At 61.8% G+C, this 15,013-nt stretch overlaps 3 protein-coding genes across 5 annotated transcripts in view; 1 reads left to right on the plus strand and 2 right to left on the minus strand.

The window, feature by feature from the left end:
- Positions 1-916, plus strand: part of KMT2B (lysine methyltransferase 2B) — a 34,652-nt gene extending 33,736 nt beyond the window's left edge. Inside the window, exon 37 of the mRNA XM_074939021.1 lies at positions 379-916. Within this exon, the coding sequence (XP_074795122.1) occupies positions 379-654 (276 nt within the window). The 3' untranslated portion in view covers positions 655-916. The remainder of the gene's footprint in view (positions 1-378) is intronic.
- Positions 917-1,438: 522 nt separating this feature from the next.
- Positions 1,439-5,577, minus strand: IGFLR1 (IGF like family receptor 1). The gene is made up of 8 exons (XM_074938642.1): positions 5,480-5,577; positions 4,806-5,013; positions 4,321-4,510; positions 4,018-4,123; positions 3,719-3,878; positions 3,454-3,555; positions 2,851-2,943; positions 1,439-2,764 (listed from the first exon to the last, which is right to left on the minus strand). Exons 1-8 carry the CDS (start codon positions 5,546-5,548, stop codon positions 2,454-2,456), a joined length of 1,239 nt encoding a protein of 412 aa, XP_074794743.1. The 5' UTR covers positions 5,549-5,577; the 3' UTR covers positions 1,439-2,453.
- Positions 5,578-9,434: 3,857 nt separating this feature from the next.
- On the minus strand, positions 9,435-14,338 carry U2AF1L4 (U2 small nuclear RNA auxiliary factor 1 like 4). Of its 3 annotated transcripts, XM_074939137.1 has the most exons (9): positions 14,226-14,338; positions 13,673-13,760; positions 13,408-13,474; positions 13,100-13,149; positions 12,561-12,659; positions 12,226-12,359; positions 11,162-11,257; positions 10,654-10,784; positions 9,762-9,897 (listed from the first exon to the last, which is right to left on the minus strand). In XM_074939137.1, exons 1-8 carry the CDS (start codon positions 14,321-14,323, stop codon positions 10,700-10,702), a joined length of 717 nt encoding a protein of 238 aa, XP_074795238.1. In that variant the 5' UTR covers positions 14,324-14,338; the 3' UTR covers positions 9,762-9,897; positions 10,654-10,699. The 3 variants fall into 3 exon arrangements, with proteins under 3 accessions (XP_074795237.1, XP_074795236.1, XP_074795238.1); XM_074939135.1 differs by lacking the exon at positions 10,654-10,784 and having other exon boundaries at positions 9,438-9,897; XM_074939136.1 differs by lacking the exons at positions 10,654-10,784; positions 12,561-12,659 and having other exon boundaries at positions 9,435-9,897.
- Between the last annotated feature and the right edge of the window lie 675 nt (positions 14,339-15,013).

Below are 15,013 nucleotides of genomic sequence, written 5' to 3' on the forward strand. Positions count from 1 at the left end.
AGGAGTGGCTGGGGGGGGTTGCTGGCTCGGGAGATCGGGAGAGGTGGCTGGGGGCAGGAGAGGGGCGGCTGGGGGGGGGCTGGAGGCCGGAGGGGTGGGGTTTGCTGGCTCGGGGGTGCGGAGGAGTGGCTGGGGGTGGGTTGCTGGCTGGGGGCAGGAGAGGGGCAGCTGGGGGGGGGATGGGGTTTGCTGGCTCCGGGGGTGCGGAGGAGCGGCCTGGGGGTGGGTTGCTGGCTCGGGAGATCGGGAGGCGTTGCTGGGGGCAGGAGAGGGGGGGTTTGCTGGCTCAGGGGGTGCGGAGGAGCGGCTGGGGGGGTTGCCGGCTCGGGGGCCCAGCAGCGGCCATGGAGCGTCCCGTGACCCGCCCCCGCCCCGCAGGGCATCGGCTGCTACATGTTCCGCATTGACGACTTCGATGTGGTGGATGCCACGATGCACGGCAACGCCGCCCGCTTCATCAACCACTCATGTGAGCCCAACTGCTACTCGCGCGTCATCCACGTGGAGGGGCAGAAGCACATCGTGATCTTCGCCCTGCGGCGCATCTTCCGCGGCGAGGAGCTCACCTACGACTACAAGTTCCCCATCGAGGACGCCGGCTCCAAGCTGCCCTGCAACTGCGGGGCCAAGCGCTGCCGCCGGTTCCTCAACTAGCGCCCCCTGCTCTGCCTGGCCCGGCCTTTGGGGGCTGGGATCCGGCCTTGCCGGGACCCCCTATTTCCTGCTACCTCCCCCTATCCCCCGACCACTTCCAGGCCCCCAACAGCCCGGGGTTGGGTTTTTGGGGGGTGAGGGAGCCCAGCTGCTCAGCACCCCCCAGACACTGGCCTGAGGAGGGAGGGCCCCTAGTGTTAGTGCTGGGGGCAGGGCCCGGTGCCCCAGACTCCTCTGCTGTGATCTCCCCCTTTTCTCCCCCCCCCGCCCCCGGTTCCAGGGCAGCTTGTGGCTCCTGCCCCTCAATTGCCCCCCTTTCTTGGGCGGGGAGGAACAAGACTTGACTTGGGGCAGGCCCCTTGGGGAACTGGGTCTTGCCCCCTTTTTCAGAGCCCCCAATGTGGGCCGGACTAGTGGGGTTCCCCCCAGAGCAGGGGTGCACAATAACCCCCCTGCTGATCTGCACTAGCAGAGGCATGAGGGGTGTGTGTGTGGGGGGGAGTTTGCCCAGCTGCTGCCTCCTGAGACTGAACTCCCAGCTCTGGCCCAGGGGCTGTTTTCCTTTTTGTACGGGGAGGGTGTGAGTGGGGGGTGGGGGGCCAGGGCAGGCCCCCCAATGGCCCCCCAACCCTGTAGATATTTGTACAGATGTTTCTAAACCTGTTTATTTTCTATGCACTTTTTTATTTAAAGCGGTGAGTCGGCCCTGTGCCCCCCGGCCCCGCCCCGTTGGTATAATTTTAAATAAATGGTCATTTTCACATGCTGTGCTCTTCCTCGCATAAGTGCCAGGGGAAGGGGGGGGTGCTCTCATGCAGGGGCGGGGAGGAAATGGGCTTTGTGGAGATGCCCAGAGGTTGAGGGGGGGTCTGGGCACACTGCCCCCAGCTGGGAAAGGCCTGCCCCAGCTCCTCCCTCCTGCTCTGCAACAGGGCCTCCTCTGTTCCACTGGCTCAGGCCTGGGGCAGCCACAGCTCCCTGCTGCTTCCCCAGCCGCCTCCACCTGGCTCTGGCCAAAGTCACCATCTCTGACACCAGGAGCAGGATGCTGGACGAGGGGGTGCTCTGCAACTGTGGGACGCATTTCCGTTCCTCCCTCGTCTCACGCCTCCAGGCAGAGTTCCACTGGGCAGCGTCCACTGGCTCCTGAGACACCTTCAGGGGTTGTGCCTGCTGCTTGGGCCAGGTTCATTGCAGGGGCTGGCCCCATCCCAGAAGTGGCTGCATCTCAGTGCTGGGTGAGCTGTCCCCCTGGGTTGCTGCAGTGTGGCAGTTACTCAGATGCTCTGCCCCAGACGCTCCTGGCCTGCATCAGACACAGGCTCCTGGGCTTGGTGGTGGTGTCAAGGTCTCCAGTGTGGCTTTGGTGCCTCCTGCTGGCCTTTGATGTGACCGGCTGCACCTGGGCTCTGAGACTAGGTTGGGGAGGGCAGCCCCTCTGGCTGCTTGCCCCTCAACCCTCCTCTAGCATTGGGACAAATGCTGCCCCCAGCCCCCTGGCAACCCAGGTGTCCTGGCCTTCACTGTAACTATGCTCCTTGATGGTTCTTGGTGCATAGCCCCCCTCGGGAAGAGGCCAGCAGCAGAAAACCTAGCTGTCCTATGCTCTCTGTGATTCTGGCCGAGGGGGATAGATGGGAACCCCAGTGGCCTGCCCCTCCCCCAGCCATGGGGAGGGGGGCTGTAGCAGTGAGGCTGTGCAGCTAGAGAGCAGAGGGCAGCAGGAACAAGGTCCTGGCTTGTTTCCTTCCTGTGGTTGGTGGGGTGGGGGGGTCTGAGCGTCAGTCCAGGCAGGCAGCTCACACCCCCACCTGCACCCTTTCCAACACCTGTAGGGCATCCTTGCGCCCCAGGGCAGCCAGCAGCCCAGCCAGCTGCCCCAGCGTGGCATCGGGCTGGCGGGCAGCCACTGTCTCCAGGGTGGCGCGCAGGGGGCTGCGTGTGCTGCGCAGGGAATAGGCGTAGTCAATCCAGGTGGCCGAGAGGCCGTAGCGCGCAGCCAGGTGCCGGGTCCCCCCCCCGGCCTTGCCCTCGGGGTCCAGGAGCATGATCAGCTCCTCCAGCACGTCCATGTTGTCCAGCAGGTGCTGCAGCGGCGCCCCCCACAGGCCTGTGGGGCACAGAGCGGGGGGTGAGCTGGGACAGGGGGAGGTGTGGGTGTAGGCATGGCTGGTGTGGGAAGGGAGCCGCACCTACCTGCATGGCCAGCGGGGGGTGCTATGATGCCAGATGTCTTGTCTGCACTCTGGGGGGGAAGCAGCTGATGGGGCTTAGCCATGGGGCTGGAGGCTGGGGGGCAGAAGGAGGAGGTGAGGGTTGAGGCCCTGGATCCCCAGCCCCAGGGGAGCACTGAGCAGCTACCAGAACCCTGCCCACCGCTCATGGAGTGGAGCTTCACCCCCCAGGCGGCAGGCCCCCACCTGCTCCCCAAGGAGCATCAGCTGAGGGGCTAGGCCCCACCTGCTGTCCAAGGAGCACTGCCCCCAGGATATGGGTTTCTAGTGCTTAGAGCAGCCCTTCTCTGGGGGCAGGCCCCTCCCACTCTTCCAAGGAGCTCCTCCCAGAACAGAGCAGACCCACCCCTTCCCAAGGGGGCAGGCTCCTCCTAGTCTCTGCCTCAGGAGTTCAATGAGAATGGGAGTGGGGGATGGAGAGGCTGGGGTATGGGGGAGGAGCCTGATGGGCAGTGGGGGAGGCTCTCAGCAGGGGGAGGAGCTTGATGGAGTTGGGGGTCTATTCCAGCATGGGCAGAAGGGGGGCAGTGCTGCAGGGCAGCCGTGGGGCTGGCTGGCTACTCACCCTGGTGGGGGCATAGGCCACGCTGCGTCCAGACCAGGAGGGCAAAGGTCCCAGCCAGCAGCACCAGCAGCAGCATCAGAAGAGCGACATAACCACCATAGCCTGCAAGGGGGCGACAGTGGGTCATGGGGACAGCTCCTGGCTGCTCTGGCCTTGGCCAGCAGGGGCCGCTGTGGGCACAGCGTGGGTGTACTGGTGTGGGGGGAGCTCCCTGTGACTCCAGACCCGGTCTGGCCCAGCTGGGGCGCTGACAGACCCCACATACCTGCCATGTCCCTGTGGGATTCGTGCCCTCCAGGGCACTGAGGGGTCCCAGAGGTGGGGGCCGAAGCAGAGCCTGGGGCATGGCCAGAGCCCCCCGGTACCTCTGAAGGCAGAAGCCAAGTGGGGGACCTAGGGGAGGCAGAAGACTCTGCGCCGGGAGCCTGAAAGGCAGAGCCATGCAATTGGGAATGAACACATCTGACACCGCGCCCCCCCGGCCCAAGTCCGAATAGAATCCAGGAGTCCTGGCTCCCAGACCCCCGCTCTAACTGATGCGGGCTCCCCACCCCCAGCACCTACCTCCGCTGGGCTGCTGCAGTCGACGTAAGCCCGGACCTCAGGGTGACACTGCTCGTCAGGGAAGCAGCACCGGGGCTGGCACCTCCCAGCCGGCCCCCGCCGCTGCCTGGGGAGCCGAGAGCAGCCAGTCAGACAGGGCAAAGAGCAGCACCCCTCCCCCCGCCATGGAGAGAACCCAGGTGTCCTGGTGCCCAACCCCCCCCCCCCAACCACTAGACCCCACTCCCCTCCCAGGCCCAGGGGTTGATCCCAGGCATCCTGACTCCCAGCCCCTGCTCTAGCCAAGGGGGGTCCATGCCATACCCGGGGGGGCAGCACTGGGTGTCCTCCAGAGGGGTGCAGGGGCTGAGCTGGGTGCCGGGCGGGCACCGGGAGCAGGGCTGGCACAGCAGGAATTGCCCATCGTTGAAGGACCCGGGGGGACACGCCTGGCTGGGAGTTGCGAAGCGGCCGCCTGTGTCCCTCATGCCACAGTTCACGGTGAACTCCTGCCCTGGGGAGACCGTGGAGTGGGTCAGAGCCCCATGGCACAGTGCCCCACAGCACGCACCCCAGGGTCCCCAGCTGACCATCCTCCCCACAGCACAACGCCCCCTACAGAGCCCCCGCCCTGCTCCCTGCAGCATGGCGCCCCCCCCCCCGCACCCCAGGGCCCCCTGCTGACCACCCGCCCCACCCCACAGCACTCCCTACCAAGCCACCCACCCCACAGCATGGTGCCCACTGATGAGCCCGCCCACCCCGAAGCATGGTGCCCCCTGCTGACCCCTCTCTGCCCCCCCACTCACCACGCAGCGGGACCAGGTGTGCATAGCCCTTCTCACAGGGGACGCAGGAATGGTCCTTCTGGTGCCAATACTGCAGGTGGCCGCACTTTCTGGACAGGGAGCCCCGGGCCCTCGCCCAGGCGCCAGGGGGCGGCAGGAGACAGAGAAGCAGGGGCAGCAGCATGGCAAGGACCGTGGGGAGGGGAGTGGGGCTGGGATGTGCTGGGACCTGGGAGAGGGGGGAATGTGGGGAGGGGAGATGGGGGGTTCACCTACAAGCCCCCCACATCTTCCAGCTCACCCCAACCCCCCACATTCCTGGGGCTGTAACCCCCCCACATCCCAGCTACTCCCTCCCCCAGCCACAGCCCCTGCCCTACTGATACCCCCCACAGCTTACCCTGAGCCCAACCACATCCAGGTCCTTAAATCCCCATTCTCCACCCCCCCTGCCCTCAGCCAGCTGCCCGTAACCCCCCAGCTCACGTCAACCCACCCCACCTGTACCCCTTCCCCACAGGCCGCCTGGCTGCTTCAGCCCCCACCCCACTAATCCTACCCCTACAGCCTGTACCCCTCCCCCCAGCTCACCCCTTTAGTCTGTACCCCTTCCCCACACACCCTCCATAATCCCACCAGCCTGTGCCCCTCCCCCCCCGATCCCCTACCAGCCCCAGCTGTCCCCAGGCTCTCACCCCTGCCTGGCGTGTGTATGCTCTTTCCTGCTGTCCCACCACGTTCATCTGGGCTGGCGAGTTGCACATGTGTCTGCTTCGCTGCTCACCTCTGTAAGGCACGTGGACTCCGTGGTGCTGGCCTCCCCTACCCCAGCCTGTCCCCCATTTCCCGTCTCCACCCTGCACACTTCCTGCCAGCTTGAAAAACAGCAGTCAGCTGAGGCTGATATAACCAGTCAACTCAGCACTGCGAACCGCCTGGGGATTACCCAGCCACCACCAGGGCGGGGGTGCTGGGGAACGGCTGTATGGAACACCAGACGGGATGGCGCACCTGGCGCTGAGCTTCAGCCACTTCTGGGGCGGGGCAGCCAAGGAACAGCCACACATAACGCCGCATGGCGACCGCTTGCCCAGCACTGAGATGCAGCCAGTTCTGGGTCAGAGTAACTTGGGAACAGCCGCACAGAACACCACACGGGGAAGGCTCACCAGGTGCTGAGATGCAATTACCTCGGCCGGGGGCGGGGGGGCAGCTGGGGAGCGGCCGCACGTATTGCCGCATAGGAATGGCTCGCCCGGCACTGAGACACGGCCAGCTCTGAGGTTCTTGCAGTTGATGAATCTAGACAAAATACAGGGGATCTGAGTGCAGGAAAAGCCAATGACACTAAATGGGCAGGACTGAGAACGGGTGAGATAGTTCTTGGTAGAATGAAGGTCACTGAGTGGAACGCTCTCACCCCTATCATCTTGGGGCTGGTGCTGCATGGCTGTTCCCCAGCTGCCCCGCCCTCAGAGGTGGCTGCATCTCAGTGTCGGGCAAGCTGTCCCTGTGTGGCGTTATGTGTGGCTGTTCCCTGGCTGCCCCACACCAGTGGTGGCTGCATCTCAGCATAGGGCATGCCATCCCCCTGTGGCTGTTACAGTTCCTATGGGGGAGAAAAGCTTTTTACCATCAGCATTTGCGATGCAGTTTATGGGGCAGGTGCAAAGGGCACATTTTTTGTCTTTTGGGCCCAGTTCATTCCAAATCGCACCACTGCTTGGGAGCTGAAAAAGCCAGAAGCTTCTTTTCCCTCTTTCTGTGAATCCAGAGCAGTCGGGAGAAACTGAGAGCTACAAGTTCTGCAAAGCCACGAGGCCAGAGTTCGACAGGGGTCTAAGAATTGAAAAGTGCAGATAGTCGCCTTGTGGGAATTTCACAGATTCCCAAGTTACGTTCGTGACGCTGGCAGGCCAGATGCCAGCCCGTGCCCAGGCTGCAGGCGTTAGCGAAGACCTAACGGACTCATAGCTGAAGCCCAGACCAGGTCACCTCTTTGCTAGTTTTGCCCAGAATAGGTATTAGTCTAATGAGGACGGATTTAGTGTTTAGCCTTTATGACATGCTCGTAAATTGCTGCCTGGGTTCATCTCACTTGCAATGTCGGTATTCCCGGCGAGAAGGAAAGACGTGAGTTTTGCTTTAAACCTCTGAAAACGTTTTGCAATGCGAAGGATTGTCCCACCGGAGAACTGCTCTGTGCAGGGAAGCTCGGCTGGGGGCTAAGAAGCTGAATGAAGGAAATCAAAGAAAGTCACAGGAACAATTTCCATCTGGGCACGTCGGACAGGGCCAGAGGCTCTCACTGAAGCCAGAGATCCCAGGGGGTCCGCCCCAACAGACAGATCACTACAACCTCAGTCACTCTTCAGATCAGATGGTAACTCATCAGTGTGTGTCGGTTGTTAGGAGAATGTAAAGTAAATAGGGTAGAGACTAAACAATAATAATCTTGCTTCTGGCTTTGCTTTAAACAGGCTAAATAAGCAAGTAAGAGAATGTAAGTGAAAGCACCAGGCTGCCCCCCGCTCCTTCCCCCCACAGCTGGTACTGTGGAAGATAAGGGGCTAATGGAGCAAGGGGTTGCAAGGGTTACCAAGTAGCTGGAGGGCAGGGGAGCGTGTAAGGAGGAGACGCAGAGGCTGCAGAATAGTGACCGTGACCAAAAGAATCCCTGCTCTTTACCCCTCGCCTCAGGTACAAAAGAGGCAGTCTTATCGACCCCAGCTTCAGGACCCCCCAGAACAGAACATGACTATGTATGGAAAGGGGAGGTAGCGGGGAGGGGCACTACCAGTAGAAGTACGTTTGCCAAGGTCGGCGGCCGAAGCTCGGGGTCAGGAGAAGAAAGGGGTTCTGTCAGCGTATAGAACTGTAGCTGCGGGAGAGGAAGAGGAAAACTATCGGCGTCTAGCGATAGCCCCACTGGTGCGATGGGCTTCGGAAGAAGATTGTTTGTTTAGCCCCAATAAACCCATCCAATTGCCTGCAAACGGGACTCTCGACAGCTATTTTCCGGCAAAGTGGGTCTGGGAACTGAGAGGGAGGAGGGAGCTGGACCCCCGCCAACATACATACGTTTGCTTTAACTTGTAAATAACTCGCTCATTCCTAATTAATAGATGGCTGATCCTGTAATAGACTATAGGCATCCTCTTTGGGGGAAGATCTAGGCCAGCTGTTTTCAACCTTTTTTTCATCTGCAGACCCCTAAAAAAGTTTGAATGGAGTTTGGATAGTCTGCGGCCCACACGACATCTGCGGACACAGGCTGAAACCCACTGATATAGGGTCCCATGGATCTGGGGTGAGCAGTCTCTTGGGACCGGACGTGACCTGAATGTGTCAGTGACCATTGATCACTAAGTCCAGCTTGTCTGGGTGGCGAGACAGAATGGAGAACCCACAGACTGTCTGGGACTCTATGGTGAGACGGGTGCCACGATCCAGGCGCTCTCATCTGTTACCGGATCAGGGAAATCTAATTACAGACCACACCACCAGCCTGGGGGTATCTGCTCTGCTTGTGACAATCTGTGGGAGCCACCTGGGACAGCGTGACAGTTAAACACCCACCCCAGTGTCGTAACAGGCCCGCTTTGTGACAAGTTTGGAGATGCGCTGCTGGGAAGTGCTAGCTAAAAGCAAAGGTTTATAATTACCCACCTCGTTAGATCCCCAAACCCGGTTCATCGAGCGCCCAGTCCCCGCAGTCACTACATGCAGTTCACACTTACTGCAGCAGGTCGTTTTAAAGGCCAAAGGTTTTTTTTCACGTCTGGCTCCAGCCTACTGAAAGGCGTTTTCTTGAAGAAAGAAGAAACCCTTGGAAAATATTGTGTTTGTGCCTTGTTATCAGAACTGCCCTTGCTACTCCTGGGGGAATTCGGCACCAAAAAATTAAAAATTCTGCACACAATGTTTTAAAATTCTGCATAACACAATATAATCACACCAGTTTCAATTATTTTTGGTCTTTTATTTCAAAATACCTGTCAGCAAGTATGTTTGTAACCCTACAGACAACAGAAAATATTCAGGAAATGTTTTTTGACAAATAGATTCCTTACTAGGCATATTAATACAGAACTCTGAGTAATAATTCATTTAAACTACAATACAGAACCGTATTTCCCGCACCCCTCAGAAGCGGTGCAAAAGCTTGGGGGAATCCAGTGTAACGGAGTTGCTGAGGGAGAGGGAAGTAAATTGCTGGGAAGGAGCCTACGTGTGAACTTGGAGGTTTTTTTGTGGGGGTGGGGAGGGACTGTTCAGGAAATTCCCTCATGCAGACCCTGGCTGACCCCGAGCCTCTCCCATTCAGTCAGGCACATCTGCCCCATCCCCATGTGTTCTTGCACCCCTATGTGTCCCTCCACCATCACTGAAGACACCCACGACCCCCATCCCCAAGTGGCCCTGCACCCCTCCTCTGTCCCTTTGTGTCCCTGTACCCCTTCCCCATCCCCATGTGTCTCTCTGCCCCCACCCAACCTCTCCCGTCCCTATGTAGCTCTGCCCCCCCCCCCCGTCACCATGTGGCCCTGCACCTCCCTCCCCACTATGGCTCTGTGCCTCCACTCCCATTGAGCCCCTGCCCCAGCCTGTCCTCCCCCACTAGCCCTTGTGAGCCCCTGTCTGACCCCCCAGCACCCCACACGGTCTGTCTCCCCATAGCCCCTGTCTTCTGGCCTGGCCTAGCAGGCACTGTGCAGAAGGACGGCTCTTACTCTGCCCTCACTGGTGGGGAGCTGCAGCTTTGTTCTAGCACCACAGCGCCTTCTGGTGGGCAAAAGGCAGCACTGCAGCAGCTTCTTTCTGCTCAAAACGTTGGCGATCTGCAGGACTCGTTAATTGTGCGCACACGAAGTAGCGCACAATCCCCCGGAGTAACCTGGCAGCGTAACACGACTCCGGTGTACAAAGCGTGGATGCAGAACCAAGGAAAAGCAGCCGGCCCGGTTTTCTAACATCGTTAAAAAGGTCAAAATGCAGACGCTGATTCGGTGGCTGAGCCGCTCGACAGCTGGGGAAATAGCCAGGCCCGGAGATGAGCAGCGTCCTGCTTAGCCAGGGGAAGTGCCAGGCTCGGCGGGAAGGTCGGACGTAGCTGCAAGACAACACATTTTACAGGAACGAAGCTCATTTCGGGAACGGAACTCAACAGGACAAATGCAAACCAAGACTCAGTTCCCCTCCTGCGCTCCCTGCCCTGTGTAAGGCTCCCCACCCCACGCCCTGCAGCACAGTGCCCCTCACCCTGCAGCATGGCCCCCCCGCCCCCCAGCATGGCACGCCCCCTGCTATGCCCCCCACCCCACGGCACGGTGCCCTCTGTCAAGCCCCCTGCCCTGCCGCATGGCGCCTCCTGCCATGCCCCCCACCCCATGGCACAGCCCCCCACTCCCCGCAACACAGCACTCCCTGCCATGCCTCCAACCCCTCAGCACGGTGCCCCAACCCCGCTCCCTGCAGCACAGCACCCCCTAATGGTCCCCTGCCCCCTCCCCATGGCAATGCGCCTCCTGCTGCCAATCGACCTAACCCCTAGTTCATGCTGCAACCAGAGTGAAGGAGACAGGAGTGGGGTGGATCATGCCTAGTGTATTCCGGCTCTCATCATTACATCCCACACAGGTGGAGGGACAAAGTTCAGACCATCACTCCCTGAGCACTGCTCCCCAGATGCCTGGGCGCTATCGACTCCACAGCTGGGGACAGGCCCCCCCAATACAATCATGGGCTACGCAGGGTTAGACTAGCAGAATGTAAATAGAGAGGGGCCTTAGGGATCCCCAAACCCTCCCACTGTGGGGGATCCAGCTGCCGCACTTCCGCTGGGTCTATGGCAGGTCGGGGGGCTGACCTGGTGGCTGGGGGAGGCTAGGGAAGGCAAGGAGCCCGGGGAGGGGTCAGAAGCGTCCATAGCGATGGTCAGGTGAGCGCTGGCGTTTCTTGCCCCGGGGCTGGTCGTGGGAGCGCGAGGGGGATGGGGCTCTGGGGGAGAGAACAAAGTCAGTATGGCCATGGCCAGACCCCAGGGGGTGCTGTGTCACCCCCCGGTCCCTAGAGCTCCCCCGGCCCCCCCAGGGGGCGCTGCGTCACCCTCTCTTCCCTCCTGAGCTCCCTCTCAGGGGCACTGCCCCTCAGCCCCTATACCTCCCCCTGCCATCATCATTCACCCAGCACCCCTGACCCCTGCTACCCATTCTGCCCCAGCACCCCACAACCTCATTTGTAAAGCCCAGGGACTTCCCTACCCTGCCCCCGCAGGACCCCTGCGCCCCCCTGCTCCGGGACAGCAGCTGACACTGCAGAGCTGCCCCCGCCCTCCAGTCACGCCCCAGGAGCCCAGGCCCCCTGCCCCCACTCACCGCCGGCGCCAGCTCTGCCCGTAGAGCTGCCGGCGCAGCTCTCGGGATATCGGCCGCAGGTGCATGAAGTTGCAGAACCCTCCACGCGTGCACTCCCTGGGGGGCAGAGAGCAAGGGGGTGACGGTCGGCGATGGGGGCACCTTGTGGCAGCTGGTGCTGGCCAGGGGGCACTGAACCTGAAGGGTTAACGGGGCCGGGGTACCTGGCGGGTACCTGCCTGAGGAGAGGGATCCCCAAGGGTTAACGGGGCCCGGGCGCCTGGTGGGTACCTGCCCGGGGAGAGGAATCCCCAAGGCTCTCAGTTCCCTCCCTGCGCGGCCACACAGCTGCCTATTAAGTGCCACGCAGGTGCTTAGGGCTAAGGCAGGGAGAGATGCTTCTCCCCAAGGCCCAGACCTCCCCCGGCCCCGAACCTGCCGCGGCTGGGGGACAGGCGCCATGCCCCGCCCCGCCTGGACCTGCTGCAGCTGGGGGAGAGGCACCTCTCCCCGCCAGCCCAGGTGCTGCTGTGGGGACAAAGAGATGGGGGGAGTCCTCTCTCCCCACAGTAGCCCCAGGGAGCCCCACTGCACCCCAAACCCCTCCTCATCTCCAGCCCCACCCCAGAGCCCACACTCCCAGCCCCCCAACCCTCTGCCCCAGCCCTGAGCCCCCTCCCACACTCTGAATCCCTCAGCCCCACCCCGCCACATGCATTTTGTTAGGTGCGCCAATATGGAGGGGACGTGTCACACAAAATTCATTCCGCACATGGGTGGAAAAAATGAGAGGGAACACTGCCAAGGGTTAACGGGGTCTGGGCGCTCAGTGGGTACTTGCTGGGGAGGGGAGGTCCCCAAGGGGTTAACAGGACCAGGGAGCCTGGCGGGTACTGGCCTGGGGAGAGGAGGGTCCCTGAGGGGTTCGAGGGCTGGGGTGACCGGCAGGTACCTTCCTGGGGAGAGGTGATCCCGAGGGATTACGGGGCCTGGGCGCCCAGCAGGTACCGGCCAGAAAGGGGGATCCCTGAGGGGTTAACGAGGGCAGAGTCCCAGAGGTGCCATCCCTGTGTCCGGTCACTCACCCCATCTCGTACTGGCGGCAGCAGGACTCGCGAAAGTCGGTGACTGGGGACAGCTCGGCCCGCACGGCCTGGCCGTTGAACCAGCGATTGTTCAGCTCCCCCACGGCTCTCTCGGCGTCCTCCTCCCGCCGGAACTGGGGAGGAACGAGAGTCAAAAGGGCCTGCTTCTAGGGGGTGCTGGCCCTGATCCGGCCCCAGGGCGGGTACTGGCTGGCTTGGGGAGGGTGGGAGGAATGAGGCACAGGGCCTTTCCCCTCTAGGGGGCGCTGGCCCTGATCCGGCCCCAGGGCAGGGCCTGGCTGGCTCAGGCGAGGGACGGGGGCGCTGGCGGTTACCTTGACATAGACATTGCCGACCAGGTGGTCCCCGAGGTTGTCACAAACGTTCATCTCCTCTATCTCCCCATACTTCTCCTCCAGCTCCGTGAAGACCTCCTGGCACAGGGACAGAATGAGCTTCATGGGGCGAATACCCAGCGACACTGTACAGGGACAGGTCGCCTGGCCCTGGGATGCAGCCACCTCTGGGGCAGGGCAGCTGGGGGACAGCCGCACATAATGCTGCACAGGGACGGGTCGCCTGGCCCTGGGATGCAGCCACCTCTGAGGCAGGGCAGCTGGGGAACAGCCGCACAGTGATACCACATCAGGATGGCTTGCCTGATGTGAGATGCAGTCAGGATTTCTGGTTTCTATTCCCAGCTCTGGGAGGGGAGGGGAGGGGAGTTTGGTGGTTGTAGAGTGGGGGGAGCTGGGAGCCAGGACTCCTGGGTTCTATCCGAGCTCTGGGAGGGGAGTGGGGCCTAGCGGTTAGAGCTGGGAGGGGGGAGCCAGGACTCCTGGGTTCTATTCCTCGCTTGCTTTCAGTGACTTACCTGAAAGAAATTATCATAATGCTCCTGCACTTCCACATCGCTGACATGACCTGGAGGAGAGAGACACAGACTCACTATGCTGTCGGACAACGGGCAAGCTGCGTACGGTACCCCCTGTGCCTCCTGTCGCCAGGAGTGAGGGGCATCTCCAGAGGGACGCAATGAGCTTCCTCACAAGCAAGGCGGTGCCCAGGACCATGGACAGAGGCCCAACAAGGGCGTTAAGGGACGGGGAGGGCTGGGAGGCCGTGCACTTCCCCAGACCGTGTCTCATGCAGCTGGGCCAGGAGGGGGTATGGGGTACTCACAGTGCGAGCCGTCTGCTGACTGGGCCGTGTTCTGTGGGTTCCGATACAGATTCAACAGGACGATGGTCTACAAATGGAGATGGAGACACAGTGAGGTGTCCGTGTTCCCCAGCTGCCCCCCGCCCGAAGATGGCCGTGTCCCAGCGCCAGGTGAGCAGTCCCCATGTGGTGTTATGTGTGGCTGTTCCCCGCCCGCCCCGCCCCAGAGGTGGCGGTATCCTGATCCTCCAGACTCTGCACCCCGGAGCCCCACTGCCAGGCTCACCTGGCTGAAGGTGGGTCTGTTGTGGAGGCGGGAACACCTGTCTCCGTGCCGACAAGCCCCGATCTTAAAGTAAAAAGAGCAGTTAACCCTGGAAAAGGGCCAGAGACGTTTAGTGAGCGAGGGGCTGGTGGTGCCAGCAACCCCCAGAGTGCCTGGGACCCAGGAGTCCTGACTCCCAACCCCCCAGCCAGGGAGAGAACCCAGGAGTCCTGACTCCCAGCCCCCCCCGGCCTTCCCCCGACCTCCCAGCCAGGGAGAGAATCCAGGAGTCCTGACTCCCAGCCCCCCCCCCAACCCCCCAGCCCAGGGAGAGAACCCAGGAGTCCTGACTCCCAGCCCCCCCCCCCAACCCCCCAGCCCAGGGAGAGAACCCAGGAGTCCTGACTCCCAGCCCCCCCCAACCGCCCAGCCCAGGGAGAGAACCCAGGAGTCCTGATTCCCAGCCGCCCCCCAGCCAAGGAGAGAACCCAGGAGTCCTGACTCCCAGCCCCCCAGCCAGGGAGAGAACCCAGGAGTCCTGGTCATCTGACCTTTGCCCCCCTCCCCCACTCACTTGTCTTTCTCGGTGCCGAAGATGGAGGCCAGATACTCGGCCATCTTCCCTCTTCCACCCGCTCCGGGGCACGCTGGGAATTGTAGTCCCCACCCCATAGGCCCTCGAACAGACTGGGCGGTTGGCTTGTACTGAGCATGCGCATTCGGACCGAGCATGCTCAGTAACACCTGCTGAAGCCGCTGCCCTCGCTGTGCCCTTACTTGGAGTGGGGAGGATGGGCAGGGTCGGGGGGGGGGGGGGGAGTGAAGCAGCTGGAGGCAGGGGCAGGAGAGGGGCCAGGGGGGAACAGGACCCGGGGGTTCAGCCCAGGGATGAGGTTCAGCCCAGAGAGTGGCAGGGGGCAAAGCCCTGGCATGGGGGAGGGGCACCTGCTGGGTTTGCAAAAATAGGGTGCAAGCATTTTTTAAAAAATTTCCCCTCTCCCAGGCCAGCACGTCGCAGCACCCGCTGCCCAGGGCTGCGCTGTGCCAGGCGCCCCGGGCAGCCCGCCCGCCCCAAGCATGGTTCTTTTGGTAACAAGTCGGGGGGACGTGGCCCTCCCGGCTCCCCCGGCTGAGACACACTGTCACAGTGTTCAAGCAATATGAAAATGTTTTTGTCGCAGCCCGTGTGCCTGGGTCCTCACACCACTATGGGTAGCACACCCTGGGACCGCGAACATCCCCACTGTAATGTCAGGAAGGTGAGGGAGACAATGCTGAGTCTGGAAGTTCAGCTCTCCTGAGAACATGTGTAACCCTGACAGACCCCAGTTGTCGTCAGGTGGGATCGAACCTGGAGCCTCT

The sequence above is a fragment of the Natator depressus genome, chromosome 24, assembly GCF_965152275.1.
Source record: "Natator depressus isolate rNatDep1 chromosome 24, rNatDep2.hap1, whole genome shotgun sequence".
NCBI classification, from domain to species: domain Eukaryota; kingdom Metazoa; phylum Chordata; order Testudines; family Cheloniidae; genus Natator; species Natator depressus.

Excerpts from the sequence above, each read along its gene's own strand:
- U2AF1L4 (XM_074939135.1), bottom strand. The coding sequence starts at position 14,323 with ATGGGGTGGGGACTACAATTCCCAGCGTGCCCCGGAGCGGGTGGAAGA. Across the intron at positions 13,475-13,672 it reads ACAGACCCACCTTCAGCCAG|ACCATCGTCCTGTTGAATCT; the intron begins GTGAGCCTGGCA and ends CTCCATTTGTAG. Across the intron at positions 12,360-12,560 it reads TCGGCAATGTCTATGTCAAG|TTCCGGCGGGAGGAGGACGC; the intron begins GTAACCGCCAGC and ends GTTCCTCCCCAG.
- IGFLR1 (XM_074938642.1), bottom strand. The coding sequence starts at position 5,548 with ATGTGCAACTCGCCAGCCCAGATGAACGTGGTGGGACAGCAGGAAAGA. Across the intron at positions 3,556-3,718 it reads ATCCCACAGGGACATGGCAG|GCTATGGTGGTTATGTCGCT; the intron begins GTATGTGGGGTC and ends GCCCCCTTGCAG. Across the intron at positions 2,944-3,453 it reads TGGCCTATGCCCCCACCAGG|CCTCCAGCCCCATGGCTAAG; the intron begins GTGAGTAGCCAG and ends TCTGCCCCCCAG.